This window comes from Dendrobates tinctorius, unplaced genomic scaffold (assembly GCF_039654945.1).
Source record: "Dendrobates tinctorius isolate UK_male_01 unplaced genomic scaffold, ASM3965494v1 ptg000022l, whole genome shotgun sequence".
In the NCBI taxonomy this organism is placed as follows: domain Eukaryota; kingdom Metazoa; phylum Chordata; class Amphibia; order Anura; family Dendrobatidae; genus Dendrobates; species Dendrobates tinctorius.
Window position 1 is genome coordinate 92,332,883 of NW_027361690.1, and position 21,969 is coordinate 92,354,851.

The following is a 21,969-nucleotide window of genomic DNA, read 5'->3' on the forward strand; positions in this document are numbered from 1 at the left end:
TCATTGAGAGACTAGCAGATAAAATAGTGTTTTATCAAAACTACAGCAGATGGACTCAGTGCTGGAATCATGGTCTCTGGCCCCAATATACGCTGCTCTCAGATGGGGCAGCGTCAAGCTGGTCAGAGTCAATTCAAGTGATCAAATCCAGCTAACTAATGAAGACTGGACAGTCAATATCCGCGATGGAATCATTTTCAATCTACTACGTCATCTCCATAGCAGGAAACCTGCAAGATACGGCCCTTTTACAATCAACAGAATGGTGAAAAATATTGCAGCTGTGACTGGGTCTAGGGCACACAGTCCGGTCTACGAGCACAACTATTATAGAGTAAGCAGTACTACTATGCAAATTACCTTTTCTGCGTGAAGTTTCCTTTGTTCGTGTGGCAAAGAGGCAGCTTTATCTGATGAGAAGAATAAAACATTTTGGAAACTTGTATGACTATTGAATATTGGAAGGAAAAACTTCAAAGGGGATTCCCATCTCAAAAATCCTCTCTCAATATGTAGTAGTGTCACAATATTAATAATAATAATTTTATTTCTATAGCGCCAACATATTCCGCAGCACTTTCCATTATAATGTTAGCAAATACCTCCAAATAAAAATGTAATACAGTTCTTCTGATTAGCTATGTCGCTTACCCCATGTGCAAAGGACATTGCAGTAGCTTAGATATCCATGATTATGACTATTAACAACTGACTGTCATTTTATATGAGTGGTCATAACCATGAATACCTAACCTACTCCACTGCCCTGCACATGGAGTAAGCAATATAGCTAATCAGAAAACTATACTACATTTCTAGTTGGAGGTTTTTGATAATATTATTACTACTACATATTAGGCATGGTTCTTGGAGATGGAAATACCCCTATAACAATGTAACCTTTTGTCACTACTGTCAAAGAAAAACGGTCCTTGATGCCGATAGAAACCAATCAATGATCAGCATTCAAATCTTAAACTGCTCTGGGGAAAAAGTGAAATCTGCACTGTGATTGGTGGTAATATGCTCCAATGACAGTTTTCCTGATACATTTATAAACTAGAAGCCCAGAGTGTGTAAGCACTCATTACTTTTAAAGGGGACAATTAGTAAATAATTGTGTTTTTCTAACAGCAAGAAACGCTTTACAATAATAGATTAATGCTCATCAGCCAAATCTATACAGCACTCCAGGACTTCCGTTCTCTGCCAGTCTCGCTTTACTTCCAGCTGATCACACGCAGTCTGAACACGTGACAATGAAAGCGGATCATAGACCTCAGCCAAGTGGCTAGACAGCATGTGATCAGCTGGCTAGGAAGCGGCGATGTAGCGGCAGGGGTAATAAACTGGCGAGTCTGGGCAGGTTTGCTATTTTAGAGCAGATGGGCAGTGAAATTTCCTGAGGGGCCCCATGTGAGACCATGACTGATGTGGAGGGCCGAACCAATAGGCTGAAATTTATTCTACTCAATATCAACATATTAATCATTATTTGATATTGTATCACGTAATCTTGGGCAGAATTAAATATGCTGACACCCCACCTATATAAGTGTGATCCCATATACAGCCCCCCATATACATGATGATCCCACATACAGCCTCCTATATAAAGTATTAGCCCCCACATAGACGGGAAGATATTTGACTTTTCAATTGTGTAATGGTGATGTGAGGTCGGGTGCCCACAATCTGGAAGTGGCAGTGCCTGTTCACTGCGTCCAAAGTGCTGCCGTCTATTGAACACAGGTGAATCCTCATGTGATCACTGAACCGTATGGATTCACCGCGTCCAACACACTGTATGGGTGAAATTTCTCTTACGGAGACTAGCATCTCCAGAAGGGAAATTGACATGCTGCAGTCTGGAAAGACGTGCCTCATGTCCGTCTCCTTGGGTGTCTGTGCACGCATAGTGGGCATGGAATTTCTTGAAATCCCATCCACAATGCTGTAATATTTGGACACTGTATAATACATAGCATCCAGACCACAGCGTTTACTGATTGTGTGCCCTTTCCCTTACGTGTCCAGACTAGTGATGAGCGAGTATACTCATTGCTCGGGTTTTCCCGAATGTGGAATGCCTGTGGAGTGCCTGTTTGTTAGGGAATCCCCACATGTATTCAGCCTGTCTACAAGTCGCAAATCATGCAGCTGAGACAACGAAAAAAAAATCTCTGAGCACGCCAAAATACTCGGAGACCACCCCGAGCAACAATGCTACTCGCCCATCACTAGTCCAGACTACACGGTCACTGTGAAAACATTGTCAAAAGCGGTAACCCCATTTACAGATGCAGGCAAAAGCTAATTATCATAAGGCTGACTTCTGGCCAAAAGTCAATGTCAGGTGAATCAGCCCATACATTCAATAGATCTCTCCAGCGGCACTGCACAGTGAAATAGTGACCATTTACACTGCGTTCCAAATTATTATGCAAATTATATTTTTCTCTGATTTTCCTAAATAGTCAGTACAAATGACGGTCATTCTATTAAAAGTCATCACCCGTTAGAAAATACATCAAATTTTATTGAAGAAACCTCCCAATGATAACAGTATAATCTCCAAAATGAATAAAAACTCAAATTGCACTGTTCCAAATTATTAGGCCCAGTAGAATTTCTAAACATTTGATATGTTTTAAAGAACTGAAAATGCTCATTTGTGGAATTTGCAGCATTAGGAGATCACATTCACTGAACAAAAAAGCTATTTAACTCCAAAACATCCTAACAGGCCAACTTACATGCTATCATTGGAACGCTTCTGTGACATCACCTTCACAATTCTTGCATCCATTGAACTTGGGAGTTTTTGGAGAGTTTCTGCTTGTATTTCTTTACATGGAGTCAGAATAGCTTCCCAGAGCTGCTGTTTTGATGTGAACTGCCTCCCACCCTCATAGATCTTTTGCTTGATGATACTCCAAAGGTTCTCTATAGGGTTGAGGTCAGGGGAAGATGGTGGCCACACCATGAGTTTATCTCCTTTTATGCCTATAGCAGTCAATGACTCAGAGGTATTCTTTGCAGCATTAGTTGGTGCATTGTCATGCATGAAGAGGATTTTGCTCCTGAAGGCATGTTTCTGCTTTTTATACAATGGAAGACAGTTGTCAGTCAGAAACTCTATATACAGTACTTTGCAGAGGTCATTTTCACACCTTCCGGAACCTTAAAGAGCCCTACCAGCTGTTTCCCCATGATTCCAGCCCAAAACATGACTCCTCCTCCTCCTTGCTGAAGTCGCAGCCTTGTTGGGACATAGTGGCCATCCACCAACCATCCATCTGGACCATCCAGGGTTGCTCGACACTCATCAGTAAACAAGACTGTATGAAAATTAGTCTTCATGTATGTCTGGACCCACTGCTACAATTTCTGCTTGTGAACACTTTTTAGGGGTGACCGAATAGTAGGTTTATGCACCACAGCAAGCCTTTGAAGGATCCTACCCCATGAGGTTCGAGCGACTCCAGAGGCACCAGCAGCTTTAAATATCTGTTTGCTGTTTGTAATGGCTTTTTAGCAGCTGCTCTCTTAATCCGATGAACTTGCCTGGCAGAAACCTTCCTCATTCTGCCTTTATCAGCACAAACATGTCTGTGCTCAGAATCAACCACAAATCTCTTAACAGTACGATGGTCACGTTTAAATTTTTTGGAAATATCTAATGTTTTCATCTCTTGACCAAGGCATTGCACTATTTGATGCTTTTCAGCAGCAGAGAGATCCTTTTTCTTTCCTAAATTCCTTGAAACCTGTGCCCTGCTTAATAATGTGGAACATCATTCTTAAGTAGTTTTCCTTTAATTGGGCTCACCTGGTAAACTAATTATCACAGGCATTTGAGATTGATTTCAGTGATCCAAAGAGCCCTGATACACAATACCATCTATGAGTTTATTTGAAAAACAAAAAATTACATCTTTAGGACACTTAAATCCAATTTGCATAATAATTTGGAACGCAGTGTATATGGCTGGGCTTCAGCAAACTTTTGCTTTGACTATGAGAGGGAGAATCAAAACAGAAACCTTTTAAAAATGAACCCATCATTCACCTTGAGAAACACCATGTGTTTACAGCTATGGGGTTAATCTGCAAGAAAAAGGCATTTATACCCTGTGTAGCCCGGTTTCTGGAAGTGCGGACACTGAGAAATCTCAGTTTTATTCTCCCTGCAGCTGCTCGCTTCCAGTCATTGGGGCACTGCAAGGAGCCGGTACAGTCACCCCTCGCTATACAATGAACACACACAGCCCGCTTTGCAGCACATGTGTGCAGTGTGTGCAGAGCAGGCTGCCAATCAATGTACCGGGGAGGGATTACAGCATGATCACTGTGCAGTGAGCGATGACTGTTCACAGCTCCCCCCAAAAAATGTCATTTTAACCCTGCAGCTCTTCCGATAAACTGGCTGCACAGATTAACCCTATATCTGCAAGTATCTAGCATTTCTCGAGGTGACGGGTTCCCTTTCAGAACGTAATTTTTCTACCTAACCAAACATCTTTGGCAAAACCATATTGAACAGTAGTGCGATACCCAAAATCCTTTTCAACATGACGAGTGCTACCTTTCATTTCCTGAAGTTTATTGAAAAGTCGTCCGAAATTTTCCAGATCTCCTTCCCCGGAAGTAAGGCTGGCAAGCTCTCGAATATCGAGATCCAGCATAGGGTCTGGGGATGAAAACGGAACGTGAAAACCAGTGAATTGTTTTCCTTTATATTTTTTAAGCGTATTTTTAGCATAAATGAGGAGACCTGGCTGAAAAAAACAGCTCAAAAATAAAACGCACTATCTACAGCTACGAGAAACAACATTACATGACCTATTGTAGGTTATTTTAAAGTGGACAGTCACTTCACATATAAAGCCAGCAGTGATTAGTTATATGGAGCCCGACGTCTTGTACATATGTGGATATCACTGGCGGCTCATACATGTAGGCAACATTACACTAGTTGTCATTGGGAAGGGCTGACGACATGACCCCTCTATACCGCTTCATCACGGCTATAGAGAGATCTGCAGGTTCCTCATCCATAATGCTTCCAATGCAATCCAACCACATGATTAGCAATGGAGATAAATCACTTCTTGTTGCTGCTCGGAAGGCGAAGATTTATCTGGCGGAATCTGAAAACGATCATCAGGGCACATGATAGAAAACTCACCTACTACAATATCAATCTGAGAATCACTAGGACTGCCCGAGTCCCCAGCTCGCCCCTGATCGGTGGAAGGCAATGTGGCGGCTCCACTGGACACCTGAAAGGAACCATTAACAATTTAGCCCAATTCACACAGAATTTTTTACATACTTTTGATCTGACGCATCTCTGGCATTTATGACATTCTGCGGATTTACACACCAAACATACCACATCGATCTTGATAATCCCATAAAACTCACATTAGCCTGTGGATCCCCATTATTCTCTGTGCTGTGGTTCATGGCCGCCAAGGAGCTGAAGATCCCGAAAGATGGTTCTAGAATTATAAGGAAATGGGGTAAGTCAGCAGGTTGGGGGCATGTCTGAAAGACAAACACATGGAGAATCCTAAACAGGAGATTTGGGGAGCTAAAAATGCCATTCCATTAGGATGTGGAGAGAAAACAGATTTCAAGCAGAATCTTTATAGGAAACGTATTCACTGTCACTCTCCGTGAGAGGTTTAATCACCAAAATCTGGTTTGGTCAAAAATGTATTAGTTTCATGACAGCTTAAAGACAATCTGACAAATTTTACAATACAACTTGGATACATTAATAAACAGATCTTACACCTGATGAGGCCGATGTGTTCATTTTGAAATCCATGTCAAAATGGCTGTATAATCAAATCTGAAACTCAAGCTCCTCCTATCTAGCCAGATAGACAGCTCCTCAGTGTCCCTCCTCCCTGTTGAGATCACACACTGCTCAGTACAAGCTGCATGGTGTGTGTGTGTGTGTGTGTGTGTGCGCGCGACTCATCACATGCGCTTTTCAAAGCAAATACCTCAGACACATCAGGTCTATGATGCATGTAAAAAATAATACAACTTGTATTGTAAGATTTGGTGAGAGATCCGATTTAAAGAAGTTTAATCATTTTAAGAAGTGATGTCGTGTCTCTAGGATAATAATACCCATATAAATCAGCCAACCATTGGGCCCCTGACTGATCCTTAGAATTAAGGGGTAGAAATAGTGGTCTAGCGCTCATTCACTGTTTTTGCCTGAATGATGGCTCTCTGTCCCATCGCTGCAGGGTACCACAGCCAGCCCCTTATGGTAACTGGCACAGTCTCCAGTTTCATGCACAGCCAGATGGCCTGGTGCATCGCTGTGCTGCGGAAACTTAGAAGGGGATGTAGCACCAAATCCTGCTGCAGTACCTGCTCAGGACCAGGTGGGGGCGTGTAGGCTGGACCGGCAGAGATTATAAAGCAATATATTCTGGAGATATGCCATTACTTTATAGCATGGAAATAACCTTTTCAAAACCATATTTCAGACATTATTTTTCCACCACCTACCACTCTTCATCTCCACGTTGGACCATACATTGGCATTAAGAGCTTGAATTATCCGCGTGACACCAGTGGATTCTGGGAAATCATCTACAGAACAGATTAAATGTAAGTGAACAGGATGAACATTCTTTGTTGATGGCCAAAATACCAACTAAATTTGCCAACCTACCATCTTCATCCGGCAGCTCTTCAGGGTTCACTTCCACCAACTCGAAACCGTGCTGTATACACCACTCCTGCGCCGCCTGTCGGCTGACGCCTGTGCAGAAACCAGTAACGCCATTAACCACAAAACCTACTCAGCAGGATCAAACATAATGAAAAACCTAATGCGGCTCTAACAAGGAACAGAGAAGACTTTAGTCCAGATTAGTACAAGCAGTGTTCGTGAACCTAAAAAGTAGTCCAGGCGCAGCACGACGCAGCCCCCTCTGCTGGACAGAGAGGGTTACACGTGACGGAGCATATTATTAACTCCATGATGGCCATAGCACTACTCCTCACCTGTATCGCAGGCACGATCACACACCAAGATCATAACATCCAGCAGCCAGTCTTCCAGCAATGGAAGCCAAGACGACACCTTCTCCAGACCTGATTTCTGCCATTAAGTGTAAGAATACAGGGTTATAGGATCAGAATATTCACGACTGAGGTCACAAGTAAATTCACCATTGTATTCATTCACCTCAATGTTTAAAGGGAACCTGTGTTATTGAAAGTGGAGTCCGATCTGCAGGCAGGGTGTTATAGAGCAGGAGGAGATGATCACTTGGATTATACAGCTTAGTAGGAAATGTTTTACTAAAACTTTTACTTTATTAATCGAAATCCCCGCTGTGTGCATAGGAGTCCAGTGGGCGGTCCTACTAGCGATTGACAATCTTCCCTGTCTGTGCATGCAGAGATAGCTGTCAGTCACGGGCTATGGCCGCCCACCGGACCCGTATACATAAAAACACCATGGATTTCAATGAAGGAGCTGCAGTTTTGAATGTCAGCAAACGTTACCAGATAAAAAGGCAAAAAAAAATTTTGTGCGAAGAAAAAAAAAATAATAATAATGCAAATCTGCTGTTGAGTTTATACACTGAACGCTGTAAAAACTAGTACAAATAACCTGGTAACCCTTTTCTGCCAATTAATACAATTATGGTAATACCAAATGGTTATCATGCTTTTCTGCTTTAAAAAAAAAAAAAAGCATTAAGAAAAAAAAAGGAAAAAAGGAAAGTTAGTGTCAGCGTCATTTTTTATTTTTCTAGAGCTGTATCTGTTTTGTTAATACCACTGAAACTTTTTGATCATTTTTATTTCAATTTTCACCATTTCTTTCTTCTCTTCTATGAGGTGACCGCTCCTATGCCATGGTCACCTAGCAATGTATCCAGGGGTTAGACTGCGGCGATCAGTTTGCTCTGACCGCGGCAGACACATAGGACAGTAAACCGGGTGTTCTTAGCACTAGCACAGTTCTTCAGTGCACTCACTATATGCGCCCTGCGTCTGCCGGACAGGTACGATGGAGCATGACAAGCGTTGTTATTACAGCGCAAGCGTTATACCTGTAAACATACGTATACCATAGCTAGTGGTCAATCATTTAATTACAGGCAGAGGACACGCTGCTATCAGTCACTGTTGGCGCCACTTATCCCCCTTGGGCAATTAAATTCCAACATATTCGTTGGTCCTCCTGACAGCAGATGAACCTGACTTTTTAGAGCTACAGTCTTCCTCACTGATGCACAATATGACCCCCGCATTTTCACCCTTTGATGTGTGAAGGGGCTCTTTCATGGATGCAAGTGCCCTCACCAGCACAATTCATCCATGATAGATTACCCCAATGAGTGTGGTAAGAAAAGAACTCCTCGAATCGTTGAACTGTATAAAAAGAGTCAATAGGAAATGGGGAAAAGTCAAGTGGCATTCTGTATACGGAAAGCTAACTGCAGATGACCAACCAGCTATGGTTCATTATGTGAATGAAAAAGGACATGCAAACAGGTGACGCAGCAGAATTCATCTTTATTTTTATGAAAGCCGATATATACAGTGCTGTGCAAAAGTTGTGGGTGCGGAAAAATGCTACAAAGTATAAAGGCTTTAAAAAAAATTAAAAAAGTAAACTATTAAGACTTCTATCAATTAACAAAATGCAAAGTGAATGACCAAAATAGAAATCTAAATCACATCAATATTTGGGGTGACTGCATTTTGCACTTGAACACAGTTTTTGAAGGAACTCGGCAGGGAGGTTGTTCCAAACATCTTGGAGATCTAACCACAGATCTTCTGTGGATGTCGCTTGTGCAAATCCTTCTGTCTCGGCATGTGATCCCTGACAGACTCAATTTTGAGATCCGTTTTCTGTGGGGGCCAAATCATTACTTCCAGGATTTCTTGTTCTTCTTTACGCCAAAGATAGTACTTCATTACAGTGGCTGTATATTTGGGCCAGGCAGAAGCCTCCTTGATGCTATTGCACAATGGATCTGCCAGCATTTCTTAAAATTGAGGACGCCAACACAATCGACAATATTAAAGGCAGCAAATGATGCAGTGGTTGACCAAAAAAAATCTTAGCGCACACATGAAAGAAACCTCATGCTTACTTTACTTTTAAATTGGTAGATGTCCAGCAGTGCCGTCAGCTCAGAATCAGCATCAACCAATGATATTCCGCTACACCCATCTACTGTTTGAAAAGTCCGTCCAGAAGTGGTCTTCATTGAAGAATACCGACCAAAAAGCCATACCCTCGGCATTGAAAAAAGGACAAACAACGGGACTGGGGAACCAAAAAAATGGCAGCAGGTGCTCTGGACTGAGGAGTCAAAATGTGAAATATTTGACTGTAACAAAAGGCAATTTGTTTATCAATGCGCTGGAGAATGATTTTCAGTAACTGGAGTTGAGGATTTGGTCAGGATTAATGGTGTTCACAGGCAGATACTTATCTGTAAGGCAATACCATTTAGGGTATGTGCACATGCTGCGGATTGGTCTGCGGAGTTTTCCCGCGCGAATTTTGCTAAATCCGCAGGTCAAAAGACCTGCAGTTTATCTGCGGATTAGCCTGCGGTTTTGCCCTGCGGTTTATCATCTCTGCAATGGAGGAGATGGCAAACCACTGCGGAATCCGCAGAAAAGAATGACATGTCAATTCTTTCTGCGGATTGGATACTGCAGCAAAAAACGCGCGGAAAATTCCGAACCGTCTGCACTGCGGTTTCCATTTTCCATTGGATATAACGGTACCGTACAACGCAGCTAAGTTTTCTGCGGATCCACAGGGCCAAAACCGCTGCAGATCCACAGCGTGTGCACATACCCTAAGGAGGCGTCTTACTGGCCCAAAATTTATTCTAGAGCAAGACAATGACCCCAAACATACAGCCAATGTTAAGAAGAACTACTTTCAGCATAAAGAAGAGCATGGAGTCCTAGAAGTGATGATACAGCCACCACAGAGCTCAGATCTCATCATTGAGTTTGTATGGAATTATGTGAAGTGATTTGCACAAGCCTACATTCACAAAAGATCTGTGGTTAGTTCTCCAAGATATTAGGTGTTGAATTCCCTCAAAAACTGTGTACAAGTGTACCTAAGGAGATGCGCCCACGATCCGGAATAGCAGCGTTTTGGACGTAGCTCGCCCGTGCCGAGTCCAAAACGCTCCATCCTAGATTACAAGCACAGTGGAAGGGATTTCTATGTATCCCATGCCCACTGTGCTGCCATTTGAAGCTGTGTATTCTCACCTGTGGTGCGGGTTTACGAGCCTTATCCTGTCAATTATTTGCAACAGACGCTAGTCTTCGCTGCATAGTCTCACCCATAGCCATTCATTACATGCGGTAAATTCTTTAAAGCAATCGTACTTTGCAGCTTTTTTTTTTTCCATACCTGGCTCAAATTTTACACAGTACAGCATATATTATATATTAGACTTTCACATACAGCAGAAAAGGTGCAGAGGTTTCAAATATACCATGGCCTCGCTAGTAGCGGTTTTATTTCATCCCCTATCTGATGCACCACAGGCAGAATACAGACAACCAGAAGGGGAGGTCTGTACTACGCTGCCAAGGGCACAGCACGGAACAGTTTCCCGCTAGTTTACCATTAGACGATAATTCTCACTAACCATTTACAATTGTGGATAAGTTGTGTATCCTTTAATATCTGAAGGTGAACTTGGATTTTCAGGTGGCTACATACTTCAAATTTCCACTCAGCAGACAAACAAGTAGTGGAAGCTATTTCAGAGTGTTTATCCGTTTTGGAGGAAAAAACATTGCCTGAAATGTTTTCTTTGGTATCCACACATTTACTCAACAGCTGCTAAATCACTCATGTGAAAAGTTAGGGAAAAGTAGCAAAACTCCTACAAAGCATACCCTCAGCCTCTACATATTACTTACCTGGTATCTTCAGCTTTGACATACGATGCCCTCCATTGTTGGGTAGATGGGTCATTTTGAGGATTTTGCTCAACCCTGTGGTTTGTCCTTTACCTCCCTGATACTTCAGACCTTTGGTGGGCCTCCATAATTGACCCTTGGCGGTCTTAACCTCTCTATATATCAGACTTCTTCTGTTGTCATCTCCTATTCTTCACCTTTGCCATTTACCTATTTAGGTCTCTCAGCCTTTCTTCCATCATTAGAGAGAACTTTACGACAGCCTCAATAACCTTGATTCTGGGTATTTATGACCTATTTAGGCCATCAGCATTTAGAGGGGCTATCCATGGAAACCAAGTTAACTTGCAGATAGGTGGGTGTCCCATCGCTGAGACCTGCACCAATGGTAGATTGGGGAATTTTGCCCCCATTACAAACTGGTGCTTTAGGTCAAATGCCTGATACTTTATTCAATACAATACAAGGCTAGAAGGATACAACTTATTTGCAAGAAACAGACTTGATAAACGAGGAGGAGGTGTCGCATTGTATGTAGAAATGCATATGTCTGCACAGAGATTGAAGCTTCAGAGACTGGGAGTTCTGTGGAAACTGTTTGGGTAAGAATACAAAGAGAGAACAATGGAAAGGACACCATTGTAGGCATTTACTACAGGCCGCCTGTGCAAGCTGAAGATATGGATGAACTCTTTATGCATCAAATGGCCAAGTTCTCCAAAAAATATGACATAGTGGTCATGGGAGATTTCAACTATCCAGACATTTGTTGGGAATCTCTCTCAGGCAAAACTAACAGGTCAAGGAAATTCTTATCCTCTCTTGCGGACAACTTTATCTTCCAAAAGGTAGGGGAGAAAACAAGGGGAACTGCTACCTTGGATCTAATCCTTATAAACAGGGAGGAAATGGTTGAGGAGGTAAAAGTGGCTGGGACCCTAGGAGGTAGCGACCATGCTATTTTAGAATTTTGGATAACTAGAGGAGGAAGACCTGTGAAGACTCAGACGTCAAGGTTACATTTCAGAAAGGCTGATTTTAAGGGATTCAGAAAGAGAATTGGAGGGATCCAATGGCTGGATATCCTTAAGGACAAAAATGTCCAGGAAGGATGGGAAATCTTGAAAAATGAAATTCTCAAAGCACAATTGTTAACAATTCCAAAAAGAGGGAAGAATAGGAAGCATTTAAGGAAACCAGGATGGATGAACACAGAACTTAAGCACATGCTAAAAAAGAAAGAAATGTTTATAAAATGGAAAGAGGGAGGCATATCTAAAAAAAAATATAAAGCTGTCTGCAGAACCTGTAGGGCACAAATCAGATTATCTAAAGCTGACAATGAATTGAGGCTTGCAAGAGACGTCAAAAGCAATAATAAAGGATTTTGGGGATATGTCAAAAGTAAAAGAAAAGTCAAAGATGCTATAAGATTTTTACAGGATGAAAATGATGAAATGGTAAGACAGGATGTTGAGAAGGCCGAACTTTTAAATTCCTATTTTGCATCTGTTTTCTCTCAGAAAGGAAATGTAACATCAACTGTTCTTCACTGTCCTATTAAGGGAATAGAAGAATCCAGGATATCTATAGACAGAAAGATAGTGAGGAAACACTTAGCTAACCTAAATGAATTCAAGTCTCCATGTCCAGATGAATTACACCCCAGAGTACTGAAGGAGATAGCAGAAGAAATTTTTGAACCCCTCTCCATAATCTTTGAAAATTCTTGGAGAACAGGAGAAGTCGCAGAAGACTGGAGAAGAGCAAATGTTGTTCCTATCTTCAAAAAGGGGAAGAAGGTGGACCCAGGGAACTATAGGCCGATGAGTCTGATTTCTATACCAGGAAAGATCTTTGAACAAATTATTAAACAACATGAAAGTTCCTGGATAAGAATGAAGTGACTAAACAGAGTCAGCATGGGTTTATAACTAATAAGTCATGTCAGACTAACTTAATTTCCTTCTATGACAGAATCACTGATTGGGTGGATCAAGGAAATACTGTAGATATAGTATATATTGACTTCAGCAAAGCATTTGACAAAGTATCTCATACAATACTTATTAAAAAAATGACTAAAGTATGGAATGGACAAGGCAACTGTTAGGTGGATTCATAACTGGCTTAGTGATCGAACCCAAAGAGTGGTCATAAATGGCTGCATATCCAGTTGGAAGAAAGTCTCAAGTGGGTTACCACAGGGCTCTGTCCTGGGCCCTGTATTGTTCAACATCTTTATCAACGATTTAGATGAAGAAATTGAGGGTAAACTGATTAAATTTGCTGATGACAGAAAACTAGGAGGTATAGCTAATACTAGAGAAGAGAGAGAGGATTCAAAAAGATATAAATAAATTGGAGCAGTGGGCAGCAACTAACAGAATGGTTTTTAACAGGGAAAAATGTAAAGTACTACATCTGGGCAATAAAAATGAAAAAAGAATATACAGAATGGGAGGAATAGGTCTAAGCAACAGCACATGTGAAAAAGACTTGGGTATACGAATAGATCACAGACTGAATATGAGTCAACAGTGTGATGCAGCAGCAAAAAAGGCAAATGCAATTCTAGGATGTATTAACAGAAGCATTCAGTCTAGATCACGTGAAGTCATTATTGCCCTCTACTCCTCTTTGGTCAGACCTCATCTGGAATACTGTGTCCAGTTTTGGGCGCCACATTTTAAAAAAGACATCAACAAACGGGAGCAAGTTCAGAAAAGAGCGATTAGAATGGTGACCGGTCTGCAAACCCTGTCTTATGAGGAAAGGTTACAGGATTTGGGAATGTTTAGCTTGCAAAAGAGAAGACTGAGAGGAGACTTAATAGCTGTCTACAAATATCTCAAGGGCTGTCACATTGCCGAAGGATCATCTTTATTCTCATTTGCACAAGGAAAGACTAGAAGCAATGGGATGAAACTGAATGGGAGGAGACACATTAGATATTAGAAAAAACTTTTTGACAGAGTGATCAATGAGTGGACCAGGCTGCCACGAGAGGTGGTGAGTTCTCCTTCAATATAAGTCTTCAAGCAGAGGCTGGATAGACATCTGTCTGGGATGATTTAGCGAATCCTGCTTTGAGCAGGGTGTTGGACAAGATGGCCCAGGAGGTCCCTTCCAACTCTACGATTCTAGGGGGTCGCCAGAAAAAGTACAGTGCAGCGCTCCGCAGCCACCTAAGGAGTTAATGGAGGGTAGGTTGCACTGACGCTCCATTCTAACCAGGATAACAGTTCCCCAATCTGCTGCTCTGTGAAAATCCCAGTGGACTGACGCCCACCGATTAGCAAGCTATAACCGATCCTGTTAATGCCGCTGTTCTTCTGAATCTGGTTAGTTCCTCTTCTGTTATTGCGCAGCTCCGTTCCCAAGATATGACCCATTGTTCTTTGTGCGTAAAACTAGTCTTTCTATCCAAGTGGGCGTGGTAATCAAAACCTCTCCATGGGCCAGTTCTTGAGGATCACACCTAGTTGTATAAAAAGACTAGATTTACGCACAAAGAGGGGACCAAATCTCAGAAATGGAAAGGTGCATGAACAAAAGAAAAACGCAAGTAAACAGTGGCTTTTCCAGCAGATCCCCTGTAAAGATTTTCCAAACATTGACCGAAGTAGAACATGGTAATGTCTACGTCTACTTTCACTTTGTGACCATGGGCACTTACCATTGTGCTGTCAAAGTATACAATGAAAGCCTGGACGGACTCTGCCACCGGAGTGGTAACATGTGCTGTGCTGGGTACAATGCAGATATTCACATTGGCAGAGTAATACTTGTTGTCTATCCTCCATGGGTACTGTCGCACTTCCCCGGCTTCCTGTACCGGTGCAGGAAGCTGTTCTGCTCCAATGATTTCTGCAAGAACCAGAGAGTTTAATGTAAAATGACGAGAAGATGATTTGGAAGCTGGTGACCAAAAGAAATCTCGTGAACTAGATGAAAACTACAATACAACATGGTGGCCAAGCTGGACTCAAACTCTCTTTGACATCACTGGGGGTCTAATTGTTAATAACTGGACAACTTCCTTTCTGACTACAGATTTGCAGGACAAGCTTCTCTACTCTTCGTTATTATCAGATTGTTCTATTTTTGGACAGAAGCAATGTTGGCGATTTAAGGTGGCACAACTGCTTCAGCCTCTTCATTCTCAGGATCGGTGGGGGTCCTGGCAGGTAGATGTCCACCAAACATTAAAGGAGTTTTCCCATGAGCAAAGTTAATTTTAATCAACAGATTTTGGAATAATAAGTTCCGAAATTGGAGGTATTTAATCATTATGTTCCCGTGCTGAGATAATCTTATAAAATGATGTGCACATGGTCAGGAATTGGCAGCGCCTTTTGACGCAGCAGCATATGTCTGCTGCATCCAAAGTGCTTCTGGCTTTTGAACGCAGGTGATTCTGCATGTGTTCTTTGAACCGTGTGGATTCAATGATGTTCTGTCTGGATACCTTTTTGCTTCCTCCCCTGCCCAGGAGCTGTGGTATGATTAGACCATGTCCCTGCACGGTCAGACACAGCCATTACACAGTACACAGCAGGGGCACATTTATAAGATTATCTCAGCACAGGAACATTTTATTTAAATACATCCAATTGTAGAAATTATTATTATGCCAAGATCTATTGATTAAAATGACTGTTGTTCATGGGAAAACCCCTTTAAATAATGGCTGATCCTAGTGAAATGCACTACACCTTTTACTATAGGTTAAACACTTGTGACTACTAAATTCCCAGTAACTAAATAGTATTTTACCGTGGAGGTCACCATATGAAGAGAAACATTTTCCCATGCTTCAGATACATTTTCTTACTAATGTCAGTGACTGTTTTCCCATTGAAATTAACCATGTAACCAACCCCTTGTGGCGCACAGTTCACTCTGATACAACAGGTGGGATCAGAAAAGACCCCAGTAGTGGCCGTTTAACCCCTAAGATGCTGCAGGTAACACCAACTGTGGCATCTGAGGGTTTAGACAGAGAGTGGGGCTAACTGGCCTATTCCACATCAGTACTGGAGTATTGCAATGCATTAATAGAGTGATCGTATGATCAAATTCCCTAGTGGGACTAAAAATGTACCGTAATATAAATTAAAAAAAGCAATATAAATAATGACAAAACTGCATTAGTTTCCATTTTCTGCCCAGAAAAAAAAAGGTAAAACTTAAAATGGAACCAATAAGGTTATTCCCATACAAAACAGACACGTCACAAAAAAAAAAAATAATTGATGTGCGTTTGCTCAGAAATTTGAGCTAAAGCATCAGGAGTCTGCCTTGGATTTCCAGCTTAAAGGGGATCTGTCACCCCATTTTAGCCCTATCAGCTGCCGGCACCGCCATCAGGGGCTTATCTACCGCATTCTGTAATGCTGTAGATAAGCCCCCGATGTAACCTGAAAGATAAGAAAAACAAAAAAAAGTTAGATTATACTCACCCGGGGGTCCGGTCCTATTGGTGTCGCCGTCCCGTCCGGCGCCTCCCATCTTCATACCATGCCGTCCTCCTTCTTGCTTCTCCCTCTTCTCCTGCACAGGCGTACTTTATCTGCCCTATTGAGGGCAGAGCGGAGTACTGCAGTGTGCAGGCACCGGACCTCTCTGACCTTTCCGGGAGCCTGTGCACTGCAGTACTTTACTCGGCCCTCAACAGGGCAGATAAAGTGTGTGTGAGCAGGAGCCGAGGGAGAAGCAAGGCGGAGAATATCGTATGAAGATGGGAGGCACCGGACCTCCCCCTCCGGTGAGTATAATCTAACGTCTTTTTCTCATCTTTCAGGTTTCATCGGGGGCTTATCTACAGCATTACAGAATGCTGTAGATAAGCCCCTGATGGCGGTGGCCCCAGCTTATGGGGCAAAAATGGGGTGACAGATTCCAGATCTGCACAGGAATAGGCCACATTTATTGGGGACAATCAATGTGCCACTACCCACTGTAGTTTTTTGGGTTGAATCTGTGCCAGAGGGAGAAAAAAAAAAAAAGGGCCTAGTTCCACAAGCATTTTTATTGCCGATTTTGGCACTAAAGATGTACACATTTCAGGACCAAGAAGGGAGTGAATGAGTCTGACCGGAGGCGTAATAAATATTGGTCAGGTCCTTATCACCATTTGTACCATGGATTTATGAAAAAAGCTCGGAATCGATGGTTCCTTTTCCAGACTCTCTGATGGCCATACACGTCATGATACAGCAGAGTTGTCCTCCTGATCAGCCTTGCTGCTTCTCCTATTGACTTTCTATTAAGTCTCCCAAACTACAGCACCGTGCCCGCCTCGCAGACAGTTGTAAAACAGAGAGCGGACGCCTCAGACAGGCTGTGCCTCCAAAACAAATGTTATCCCAGGAATGTGCTTTGAATGTGTGCCTTCCGGGCCTGGCTACCGAGAGGAACCCAATGTGAGCGAGAAATATGCACACAGCACCAAAAAGGTTTGTCAGGTTTCCCGACAACTGGCTTCGCGTCACCTCCTTTATTGACAGATATTAAAGCCACCTCGTCCACAACTCCACCACAAATGTGCAACGCTTGGGTTATTCTACATGGGGCGTCCAATATTCTGGGCCCAACATAAAAAAACTGCACCAAAAGCTGGAATGAAGAGAAATAGGAATACAAGCAGCCACTGCAAGTAGGCTACAGAAAAGCATCGCAACGTTGGCCAACTCCACCCAACTTGTAAGATTGGATATCAAGGCCATGGCACACAACTGACTCCTCATTTTACTGAGCAGAGGTTTTAGTTTATAATTATTTCCTTACTGTAATGAAAATGAACTTTCCTGGAATATCTGGCCTGGTGCACCACACATCTACAGTCATGGCCAAAAGTTTTGAGAATGACACAAATATTAATTTTTACAAAGTCTACTGCTTCATTTTTTCTAATGGCAATTTGCATATACTCCAGAATGTTATAAAGAGTGATCAGCTTAACAGCAATTACTTGCAAAGTCAATATTTGCCTAGAAGATGAACTTTATCCCCCAAAACACATTTCAACATCATTGCAGCCCTGCCTTAAAGGGACCAGCTAACATCGTTTCAGTGATTGCTCCATTAACACAGGTGTGGGTGTTGATGAGGACAGGGCTGGAGATCAATCTGTCATGATTAAGTAAGAATGACACCACTGGACACTTTAAAAGGAGGCTGGTGCTTGGCATCATTGTTTCTCTTCTGTTAACCATGGTTATCTCTAAAGAAACACGTGCAGTCATCATTGCACTGCACAAAAATGGCCTAACAGGGAAGAGTATAGCAGCTAGAAAGATTGCACCTCAGTCAACAATCAAGGAGAGAGGTTCCCTTGTTGCCAAAAAGGCTCCAGGGCGCCCAAGAAAGACCAGCAAGCACCAGGACCGTCTCTTAAAAGTGTTTCAGCTGCGGGATCGGGCTACCAGCAGTGCAGAGCTTGCTCAGGAATGGCAGCAGGCAGGTGTGAGTGCATCTGCACGCACTGTGAGGCGGAGACTCTTGGAGCAAGGCCTGGTCTCAAGGCGGGCAGCAAAGAAGCCACTTCTCTCCAGAAAAAACATCATGGACAGACTGATATTCTGCAAGAGGTACAGGGAGTGGACTGCTGAGGACTGGGGTAAAGTCATTTTCTCTGATGAATCTCCTTTTCGATTGTTTGGGACATCTGGAAAACGGATTATTCGGAGAAGACCAGGTGAGCGCTACCACCAGTCTTGTCTCATGCCAACTGTCAAGCATCCTGAAACCATTCATGTGTGGGGTTGCTTTTCAGTCAAGGGAATGGGCTCTCTCTCAGTCTTGCCTAAAAACACAGCCATGACTAAAGAATGGTACCAGAATGTCCTCCGAGAGCAACTTCTCCCCACCGTCCAAGAGCAGTTTGGCGATCAACAATGCCTTTTTCAACATGATGGAGCACCTTGCCATAAAGCAAAGGTGATAACTAAATGGCTCAGGGAACAAAACATAGAGATTTTGGGACCATGGCCTGGAAACTCCCCAGATCTTAATCCCATTGAGAACTTGTGGTCAATCATCAAGAGACGAGTGGACAAACAAAAACCTTCAAATTCAGACAAAATAAAAGCATTGATTTTGCAAGAATGGACTGCTATCAGTCAGGATTTGATAAAGAAGTTGATTGAGAGCATGCCAGGGAGAATTGCTGAGGTCCTGAAGAAGAAGGGTCAACACTGCAAATATTGACTTGCTGCATTAACTCATTCTAACTGTCAGTATAACCTTTTGTTACTCATAATATGATTGCAATTATATTTCTGTATGTGATAAAAACATCTGATAAACACACATAAAAACCAGAGGGCAGCAGATCATGTGAAAATATAATATTTGTGTCATTCTCAAAACTTTTGGCCATGACTGTAGACAGGAAGAGCTGCAGTGTAAAGCGGGGAGGGCAGCTCTGGTGGTCTCCTACAGGACAGGAAGTGGTAATGTCCTGGTTTTTATTGGTCATCTGACTGCTAGAGTGCATGACTGGCCGCAGTGGCCAGGAGACTGGGGAATGGCGCACAGTCAGCATCTGATATTAATACTAATGATTACAGACAGGAGGTCGCCCCAATGAGGGATAAGAGGGTACAAAGTGCCTTATCAGAAATGGGCAGGTGTGGAGGGGGATACCACTTACAAAGGCCTATACTCCACATAACTGGCATAAAAATTTGGCAGCTATTAGGGCACGCCATGGTTTTCCACTTCTTTAAAAATACTTTGAAGAAAGAAGAGGGCAGAGTTCAGTACAAAGGGGATGAGGCCCCGTATATACCAACCGAAATATTCAGAAATTAATGTAGACCATAGGGTAACTAAGCTAGCTCACAGATGGCGTAGACTTTGTTTTCTAGCACAAAGCTGCTTGTTAGCTAATGGCAGTCTAATATATTCCCCTAAAGTCTTCTCCAATAGCAAATTTCATTCACGCACCAAAGACCCTATGGAAATACCAGGAATTTGTAGGAACGTAGTGCTATTACACGGGCATATAAACTGGCAGTGCCCACGTTGCATTTTTTATGCGTTAAACGCTAATAAGACGCATTCCCATGCAATCCTATGGGATTCGGCAGTTGCTGTGCTAATGCTGCAGATTTTTCCGCTGCAGAATTGCATAGCAGCAAAATCCGTAGCATGTCCATTTTTTCTGCGGATTCGCGGCGATTCCGCCGCCATAGAATTGCATTGAAACGTTCACTTTACGCATGTGGCTATGCCCACCATGCGTAAAGTGAGCGCTTCATGTGCGGATGGTAGCCAGGGTCTGGAGGAGAGGAGACTCTCCTCCATGAGAGAGGAGAAAAAAAAAAAAAAAAAAAAAAAAAAAAAAAAAAAAGGTCTTACCAGCTCACTTGAAAACAGCCTGTGGTGTGTGGGAGCAAGGAATCATGTCGAAACGCGTAATAGAGACAATCATGTCAACTCTGTCTTACTTTTCACTCAATAAATGGATCTTATAGTAGCTGGAATTTTTTATCATTTTTCTGGAGACTCTCCTCCATGCCCTGGGTACCATATTCCTGTAAAAAATAGAATTAAAATAAAAAATAGGGATATTGTTACCCTCTGACGGCCCCCGGAGTTGTCCCGCCTTTCAGCCACGCTGCCAGCATCTTCTGTTCCCAGGGACGCATTGCGCGAATGACCTCTGATGACGTAGCGGTCTCGTGTGATGCTACATCAGAGGTCATTGTCACAAGGCATCCCTGGGAACGGAAGATGCTGGCAGCGTGGCTGAGAGGCGGGACAACTCCGGGGGCCGACAGGAGGCGAGTATATCCCTACTTTTTATTTTTTTAATTATTTTTAACATTATATCTTTTACTCTTGATGCTGCATAGGCAGCATCAGTAGAAAAAGTTGGTCACACTTGTCAAACACTATGCTTGACAAGTGTGACCAACCCGTCAATCACTTTTCCAAGCGATGCTTCAAATCACTTGGAAAAGTGCAAGCATTCTGCAAGCTAAAAACGCTTGTGTTTTGTGGGAAAATGAATGCGAATTCCCGCGGCGGCACAGCATTTCTGCAACTTGGGCACTTAGCCTTAGGCTTGTGAACATGAGGGGTCCAATAGTTCAATCCCCACCTGTCATATGTTACATTATTTCTAGTTTATAAGATGGGATCAGCTGATGACCAACAAAAATTATGCTGCAGTCACATCCGTGTGCAGTGTCCGTGTGCTGCCCAATTTTTTTTAATCAGACAGTACACGGACTCATTGAGTAAAATGGAGGTGTTCAGACATCAGTTAAAATGACAGATCTCAGAATGAGATCTATGAAACTCAGAGCATCTAAACAAACTGGAGCTGTGGGCAGCAACTAGCGGAATGGTTTTTAAAGGAGAAATGCTTACATCTGGCCAAGAAAAATGATAAAAGCATACACAGAATGGGAGAAATAGGGATAAGCAACAGCACGTGTGAAAAAGATTGGGTATACTAATAGATCACAGACTGCACATGCGTCAACAGTGTGATGCAGCAGCAAAAAATGCAAACACAGTTCTGTGATGTATTAAGAGAAGAAAAGAGTCTAGATCATGTGAAGTAATTATCCCCCTCTACGCCTCCTTGGTCAGGCCGCATCTGAAATACTGTGTCCAGTTCTGGCTACCACATTTTAAAAAAAAAAAAAAAGACATTGAAAAACTGGATTCAAGTTCAGAAAAGAGCTACCAGGATGGTGAGCGGTCTGCAAACTATGTCCTGTTAGGAACGGTTACAGTATTTGGGAATGTTTAGCTTGGAAAAAAGAAGATTGAGAGGAGACTTTATAGCTGTCTACAACTATCTGAAGGGCTATCATATTGTAGAGGGATCATCCTTATTCTCATTTGCACAAGGAAAGACTAGCAGCAATGGAATAAGACTGAAAGGAAAAAGATACAGATTAGACATTAGAAAATAGAACTACACTTACCGGTAGTTGGGTTTCTAAGACCCTCCACAACAGCACATAGGAGTTGGCC

The 21,969-nt window shown here is 42.5% G+C and overlaps 1 protein-coding gene across 3 annotated transcripts in view; it reads right to left on the reverse strand.

The window, feature by feature from the left end:
* The window catches only part of AAGAB (alpha and gamma adaptin binding protein), a 51,697-nt gene that overhangs the window by 1,773 nt on the left and 27,955 nt on the right, over positions 1-21,969 (reverse strand). For all 3 annotated transcript variants that reach the window (XM_073568930.1, XM_073568928.1, XM_073568929.1), the window contains exons 2-9: positions 14,648-14,838; positions 7,042-7,138; positions 6,707-6,796; positions 6,541-6,624; positions 5,431-5,507; positions 5,192-5,285; positions 4,589-4,693; positions 361-410 (exon numbers count right to left, since the gene is read on the reverse strand). In XM_073568930.1, the coding sequence (XP_073425031.1) occupies positions 361-410; positions 4,589-4,693; positions 5,192-5,285; positions 5,431-5,507; positions 6,541-6,624; positions 6,707-6,796; positions 7,042-7,138; positions 14,648-14,838 (788 nt within the window). The remainder of the gene's footprint in view (positions 1-360; positions 411-4,588; positions 4,694-5,191; positions 5,286-5,430; positions 5,508-6,540; positions 6,625-6,706; positions 6,797-7,041; positions 7,139-14,647; positions 14,839-21,969) is intronic.